Source organism: Fringilla coelebs, assembly GCF_963513975.1.
Source record: "Fringilla coelebs genome assembly, chromosome: 1".
Lineage (NCBI taxonomy): Eukaryota > Metazoa > Chordata > Aves > Passeriformes > Fringillidae > Fringilla > Fringilla coelebs.
The window spans coordinates 54,535,277-54,543,168 of NC_140028.1; the positions used below are offsets into that span (position 1 = coordinate 54,535,277).

The 7,892-nt window shown below is 39.8% G+C and overlaps 1 protein-coding gene across 1 annotated transcript; it reads left to right on the plus strand.

Annotated features, from left to right (window-relative positions):
* The first annotated feature begins 1,823 nt into the window (after window positions 1-1,823).
* On the plus strand, window positions 1,824-6,176 carry MC5R (melanocortin 5 receptor). Its single transcript, XM_084207824.1, has 2 exons — window positions 1,824-1,988; window positions 2,823-6,176. The coding sequence occupies exon 2, from the start codon at window positions 2,909-2,911 to the stop codon at window positions 3,884-3,886; it is 978 nt and encodes a 325-aa protein (XP_084063950.1). The 5' UTR covers window positions 1,824-1,988; window positions 2,823-2,908; the 3' UTR covers window positions 3,887-6,176.
* Window positions 6,177-7,892: the final 1,716 nt, after the last annotated feature.

Sequence of the window (7,892 nt, forward strand, 5' to 3'; positions counted from 1 at the left end):
ATTTATAAACAGGATGAACAGAACCTAACAAGAGACAATATGATATCCAACAGAAATAAGTTGGGTACTGCAAGAGAAGTAATTGGAAGGGGAAAGTGCAATGTCTGCACAGTTCTTGCTAGATATAAGAGCACAGGAACATGTGAAATTTACTGTTAGTCATCTGACTACCAGCACCTGCACTGGGAAAATCAAAAGCTATGAGAAAAATAACCAAAGTGAGGTAAGGTAACCAAAACAAGGTTACCAAAAACATGCTTTACATTCAAGAACAGGAAGAGGACTGCAGGTGATGTTTCTCTATTCTTTTCTTTTGGTCATAGCAAAGAATTAAGAGCTCAGAAGTGGCACATAGGTGAGATACAGCAGGGAGTGTGTGTGTTCAGCAGATGGTATGATCCACTCAGATTTGACAGCTGCACTTGAGCACAGTTTGTGACCTCTAGTTTGTGATAATTTAAATTCTCTTTCCAGTACTGGAGAGAAGGGATAGGCAAAGTCAATCTCCTGACTATAACTCTATAATGCTAAAAGAGCCATTTTACTCAAAATGATTAAAAAAGGCTTTTCATTGTCACCCTTTGTGCAGGGACTATTTGTACCTAAAAATATTTCATATAATGGCCCAGGTGGTTCTGCATCCCTAGAGTGAAGGGTTAGAGTGAGGCCAGCAGTGACAATAGAGGAACCTACTCTGGAGTATATGAATTAGAAATAGGGATTTATCTGCTTTTCAATGATAAACATTAACTGAACACTGAAAATACAAAAGTGGCATGGGAAAATTAGGATTTGTTGGTGGTGATGCTTTAAGAAAAATGCTGTAGGTTAAAAAGAAGCATTTGGACCATGAAAATACAGCATGAAAAAACCTCAACCCACTGATTTTTGGAAAAGGGGTGATTTGGAGAAGCAGAGACTTCCTGTGTCAAGTTAACTTCAAATCCTGCATGGTATCTGACTGTCTGCTTAGCAGCTCAGAAGAAGGGCATTTGGCAGTGTCAGGAAGGTGTGTGCTTTGCATTCCCCAGCCTGCACCTGGAAGCAGAGACCATTTGTTAAAGACTTGAACTGATTCTGCCACCTTTTGGGTAAGGTCCAGAAGGGGCATTGGCTGCCTGACTGCTGCTAGACCCACAGAGGAACTTCAGCCACTGGAATACTGAGTGCTGAGTTTAACAGCTCTTAGGCCCCTGGGGGAATTCCCATCTATCTCGGGGTGCCCGGGCTCCTGGCGTGATGCACTGCTCCTTCCATTTCTGCACTGAAATCTCTATTCTAGCAAGGGGTACAGAACACAGCTGTTTATTTGTTCAATTGTTTTAATACAAATTATTTAAATATATTTTCTATTAGTGGCATGGTGGCTTTGACTGTATGTTCTCGAAGTTTTGTAACAGTGGGGTTCTTATTTCTGAAAAAATCCCGGCAAAGCTGAATATGAGAAAAATGCTTATAGCAGTAATAAGCCTCCCACTTCAATAATAGTCTTTTCTCCTCTTTTGGAGCACTGTTGTAGGATGAAATTATTGTCAGTGTACTAGAAACAACAAAGAAAACAAAGGAAAGGAGCATTTCCCCCTTTAATATTATAGAAAGTTCGTAATGAATTTCAGATCAGAATCCCTGCTCAGTTAGAAAGAGAGGGAAGGCCACTAGATGGTGGTAAAAACCCAAGCCTTTGCTATGAGATCTGTGGAAAGAGAAGTCCAGGGGGGCCAAGAAGGGGAGGAGGAGCCACAGTTTGAGTACTGAAGTCATTATTGCTTGGAGTCTATAAAAAGGCAGTCGCACAGTAAGTAATTTATACGTGGTCAGCTTTGACTCTATGGATTCACTAATTCCTTTCCCTCTATTTTTTTTTCATTTTTTGCCACCAAGGAGTCCCCAGCCCCAGATGTTAGAGGGGCTGAAACTTCAGCTCTCTGGAGAAAACGTGGCAGACAATGATGAGGAAAAGCAGCTGAAGGAGCAGCTCTGGTAAATAGGTACAGTAAATTCTTGATTGTAATTAAAAAGTGGCTTTTTGAAACTGGAAATTGTTTAGCATGATATGCTTTGAATATGTATTTGCAACAAGTCACTGATAATCAGCTCTAAACATTCCCTTTATTAAAAATGTGATGACTTACAACTTTCCTGAAATATTTTCATTACCAGAAAACCACTGAATAAAATATTCTGGATTTGGAAGATAAAACTTCCTTTACAACAGAATTCTACTCACATCAATTCTGTAACCTTAGTTTATCCTGAAATGTATGGATTTGCCTTGGTTAGGTGTTTAATACCATGCTTTTAAATGAGCATGTTAACACTACACAGATAAGCTGTTTATAATATAGTTCATGCCAAATTAAATGTACAAAGGTCAGGAAAGCATTTAAACCTTTTACTGAAAATGTTCAATTCTTTATTGTGTCAAGAATAGAAACTTCTTTATATCGTATTCAAGTGAGTGGTTTCTGCTGGACACAATGCTACATCCTCCTGCATTTCTGGGGTCTGAAAGCTGGGACTGGGAAAACTGTTTTTTGTTTGCTTTTCAGCAGGATTTCCAGGACATTCTGGGGAAGTACTCCAGGGAACCAGACAGAATAATCAAAACTATGAATGAAGAGTGCAGGAATCTTTTCATCAGTTTGTGATTTTAATTTCCCAGTAAGGATAGGTAGAAAATCTCTGAGCCAACCAAAGTTTAATTTAGAATCAGTGAAGGAATGTGGTGTGGAAGAGGTGGGACATGTATAAATTGAATATAAATAGCTGGTTTTTATGTTGTCAACTTCTGCCTGTAATCTTCATGCTATATTTTTTTTTAGGCAGGATCTTCTGCCTTTTGGAAAATGCATTTACCACACTCCTTGGCGAGCCCTTCAGAAGGAACAGAATGTGTTAGCTCCCAGAGATGAACACGTCCTCTCAGTTCTATGTTTCTGAACTCAACCTGAGTGCCTTCGGTAGCAACTTTACTGTGCCTACTGCAAAGAGCAAGTCATCACCATGTGAGCAAGTGGTCATCGCAGCTGAGGTGTTCCTAACTCTGGGCATTGTAAGCCTCCTTGAAAACATACTAGTTATATGTGCAATAGTTAAGAACAAGAACTTGCACTCACCCATGTATTTTTTTGTTTGCAGTTTAGCAGTGGCTGACATGCTGGTTAGCGTGTCTAATGCTTGGGAGACCATAACCATATACTTAATAAACAATAGACACATCATCATGGAAGATGCCTTTGTCCGTCATATAGACAATGTCTTTGATTCCATGATCTGCATATCTGTGGTGGCTTCCATGTGCAGTTTGCTGGCTATAGCAGTAGACAGATACATCACTATCTTCTATGCCCTGCGTTATCACAACATCATGACAGTGAAAAGGTCGGGGCTCATTATTGCATGCATCTGGACCTTTTGCACGGGCTGTGGCATTATCTTCATTCTTTATTATGAATCAACTTACGTGGTCATTTGTCTCATCACTATGTTTTTTACCATGTTGTTCCTCATGGTCTCCCTGTACATCCATATGTTCCTCCTGGCTCGTACTCATGTGAAGAAAATCGCTGCTTTGCCTGGCTACAACTCTGTCCGTCAAAGAACCAGCATGAAAGGAGCCATCACTCTGACTATGCTTCTTGGCATCTTCATCGTTTGCTGGGCTCCATTCTTCCTTCATCTCATCCTGATGATCTCCTGCCCTCAAAACCTCTACTGTGTTTGCTTCATGTCTCACTTCAACATGTACCTCATTCTCATTATGTGCAACTCGGTGATCGACCCCTTGATCTACGCCTTTCGTAGCCAGGAAATGAGGAAGACCTTCAAAGAGATTATTTGTTGCTATAGCCTAAGAATGCTCTGTGGGTTATCAAACAAGTATTAAGATAACAAAAACAAGCCAGGGAAGAGACTGGAAAGGGAACATCTTCCTGCATCCTGTGATTCTGGTGAAATGCCTGTGGAACATTTTCTCCATTCAGCTGTCATGATTCCCACAGCAATCAGAGACCCTTTTTAAATACGTGATTTTACATTTCTTTCCCTCCACACACCTCACTCATGCTGGTAGTTGGAGCTACTCAGTGCATCTGTATTATGGGGATAAAGGATAATTTGAATCTCATTTACTCTATTGAAGATTGGAATTTATAAGAGGATTATACAGGGGAAAACCTTATTTTTATTTCTGCTAAATGTAATGAGTGAGTTCTGCCATGTGAATGAACCCACCAGCCTCTCAATGTGCGTTTCTTTTGGTGTTATTTGTCTCTCTAGATATAAAAAAATAATAAAAATTTATCTCTCTAGATAAAAACAAGTATGGCTTATTTTGATGCCCAGAATTAACAAGGAATTTTTTTGCTATTTCCTTCTGAAGACATAAAATCAGAGAAGTAGCTCCAGTTATCAAGCTCCACACACCTTGGTCAGCAGTGATGATCAATATACATGCACATATCAGCAGTCTTGTATTCCAGTCATGACTGTTACTGTCACAAAATTCATGTTGTGTAAGATGCCAATGTTTCCACGAGATTTTCCAGGCTGGATACAGCACTTTGTCATATATGACTATATATGTTCAAATCACTGTGAAGCAAGATGTACCACAGGTGGATTTTAAGGCTGAATATGAAGACTGAGCTGATTCTAGTTTGTCTGTTTTCTTTATTTGCCAGGGCTAGGGAAGCAAAGGGAACACAGCCTGTAGATATTCCTGTAATATTTTGTGGAGATGGAAAGATTGAGTGAGTGGCTGCCTTTCTATACACATTAGAAAACCCTTTTGGATGTGAAGAGCCTGTGTTACTGTAGATTGCATCTTTCAAGTTGGGAGAGACGAAACAAGTCTGATAATTGAAAGGCAATGGCAAAAAAAGGATTTCAAAACATCAGGTACATGTAGCTATAACAGGGTCCTGACTTTTGTTCCCCAAACAAACAGTTTTCCTCTTAGCTGAGAGGATTCTAAGCTGAAACCCTCATGCCTTTTTTGTGAGTAATTTACATCTAGTCCTGCTTTCATAAACCTGCTGTTCTGCAACAGCTGTGTAATGTGCAAAATACTGGGCTTACAAAAGAGAGAGCAACTCTGGTATTTCTTGATGACCATGAATGGTGCATATCTTGTGCTGTGATTTAAGTTATGGAAAGATTCCAAGTGGTGTTAAACTACTGACTAGATAGCTGAATATATCTTGAAAAAATGAAATCTTCCTTCTGAAATCTGGAAGAATGCTTGTTATACTTGGTTTATACATGCTGTAAAACTCTTGTTTATCAGTTGACAGTTTATGATTTATTCCATGACTGTTAGGTTATACTTTCAGGGTGAGATTCCTAATTGGGTTTTAGGACATTTATTTGCCATAAGGGTGGTCAAATATGTGAACAGGTTCTCAATGGTTGTACAAAATCCATCTTAGAGATATTTAGAACTGGACTGGACATGGCCCTGAAAAACCTGCACTAAATTGAAAGCTGACTCTAACTTTGAAGCTGGCCCTGCTTTGAACCACTAGGAACACATTACCTCCACAGGTGCCTTCCAACCCAAATTATTCAGTGATTCTGTGACACAGTTTGCATATTATGATAAAATTATGTTTTTTCCCTCCTAATTTAATCTCTTGTGTAAGAAAAATTGGAAAGTATTCCCCTCCACACACTTAGAGCCTACTTTATGTCTTCATTGGCTTAGGAGGTTTCTGACATGAGACGTAAGGTGCACCTTTAGCGCCAGAGTCATATATTTTCTCTGCTTAAAATTTACTACTTCTCCAGCTCACATATATCTCCCTCTGACATGAGTGGGAATGTTATTCTCAGTGGAGATCCCTAATTATGCTGACTGATACACTGGTTATCAGTGCACTAGGGGCTAGAGTCTTCCTTCAGCTATGTCTGAAAATGGGATTTCAGAGAATGCTGGTGGTCAGTAGTGAGAATCTTGCCTTGTTTCAGCCCTTCTCTTAATCCTATCCATAAATAGCCTCTAAATGTGGGCTCTTGCAACTATGAATGTAAATGACAAAAGGAGACAATTCCGCTGCATAGTGAAAGGCACCAGCTGATGTAAATAAATCATTAAATCTTCACTGGGTATTGCAAATAAGAGTTTTGTACATAGCTGTAAATCAACTAAGGGGAAGCCAAACCTGTAATAGCTTTAGGTATTTTCTTGAATTGTATATTACTCTTTTCTGTTTTGTTTGAAGTCTGTTTGATGTATAAACACAGATACATGAAGAAACTATTAAACTGGATTGCTGGAAACTCCCACATTTCTGGTTATTCATTGTAATGTTTCTGCTACATTATTCACAGAAGGAATATTGCATTACAGACTTTCCAGTCTCATTTAAACAGGTGCCTTCTTAAGAAATATTCTGACTGAGAGTTTCAGACTCATGCAGTGTATTTACATTCATACCTATGTTCCCCTGGTTGTCAACACCACTTCTTCATTATAAGCTTTACAGGTGGGGAGCTGAAAAAACTTAAAAGTGAAATGAAAGTATTTTCAAAACAGGCTAGAACATTTCCTGCAAAACAGGTTGTTTACACTCTAGTAATGAATATAAAATACATATCTCTGGGAGACCCTGACAAGCTTTAACATGTTTCTTTCTCCAGTTTAGTGGCAGAATAAAAGGAACATTTAGCATACTGTCACTTCTGTCAGAGCCTGGGAAACACTAAGTGTTGTGATAGACTGGGATGAGCCACCATTGTGTAAGCAGGAAATTTGCTGTCAAAGGACAGTCATGGAAAATCAGTTGCTAGACTGTCATTGCACCATGTCCCTGCAGTTAATGACAGTACTCTTGCTTGTCCAGCCAGACATTTATGGTTTAGCTTTAGTCACTGCACAAAGAAAGCTCAAATCACACTATTTCTGCCCCAAAGCGCCAAAACTAATTTTTATTGCCCACCGTTGCTTTGATGACAGAACACTTCACTGGTTCTAACTCATGTGTTGCAATTGAAAAGTTCTTAATAAGCAAGTATTCTGATCTCCCTCCTGTCGCAGGTGGGATCAACTGCTACAAAGCCAACTGCATTTTAAGCTGATTAGTATCAGGGGGAACATTAAAAGAAAAAATCTGAATCCTTTCTCCATGCCAAGGCCACAGTAAGGTTCTAGGAAGTACTAGTTTCCCAGAGAGACTTGGTGTCTCCTGTAGCACAAGACAGTTATAATTGCATGGAGCAACAAAATTGTTTCTTTGGGGAAGAAGTTGGTCCTGGGCTTCAGGATCCTGCTCCCCAAATGGGCACAAATCTATCACAAAACGCTCTAATTACTGAGTACCAGTGCCACTGAGTCTGGCCTGGGAGGGATGATTGTTTTCAAGTCTACAATCTACAGGTCTGCAACCTGCACCCTTCATGCAACCAGTGTCCAGCAGTCCACTAACATAGTGTGGAACCCTTTTGAGAGTGGCTTGCACATTCATTCCCATGCCTCAGGCTTATCCCCTCAGAAAACCTTCTCAGAATGTCTCTCTAGAGGTTGGAGTTGCATTTTTTGTGGATCAAATAAGTGCAAAATAAGTGCAGAAAGCACAGGAATTTCCTGCACACACAAACTTTAGGAAGGCAGAAAGAATATAAAATCTTTGGGAAAACAACTCAATTCCCTCGCACAGTCTACTCTCTGAAATCTTCAAGGACTCTGTTTTACTCCAAAGTCTTGATGAGGATTCTCCTGCCTGTTTTTCAGTAAATGCTTCCTCTGTTGCTCATCAGCTTCTTGCCCAGAAGACCAATTCACGGTGACCACTGCTGCACTCAGGAATTGCAAAGGACCGTCCCAGTCTTCAGCTGTGTTGGCTTTCAAGTACAGTGCCCTTCCTGTTAGGCAGGTGAAGAAGATTTGGGAACAT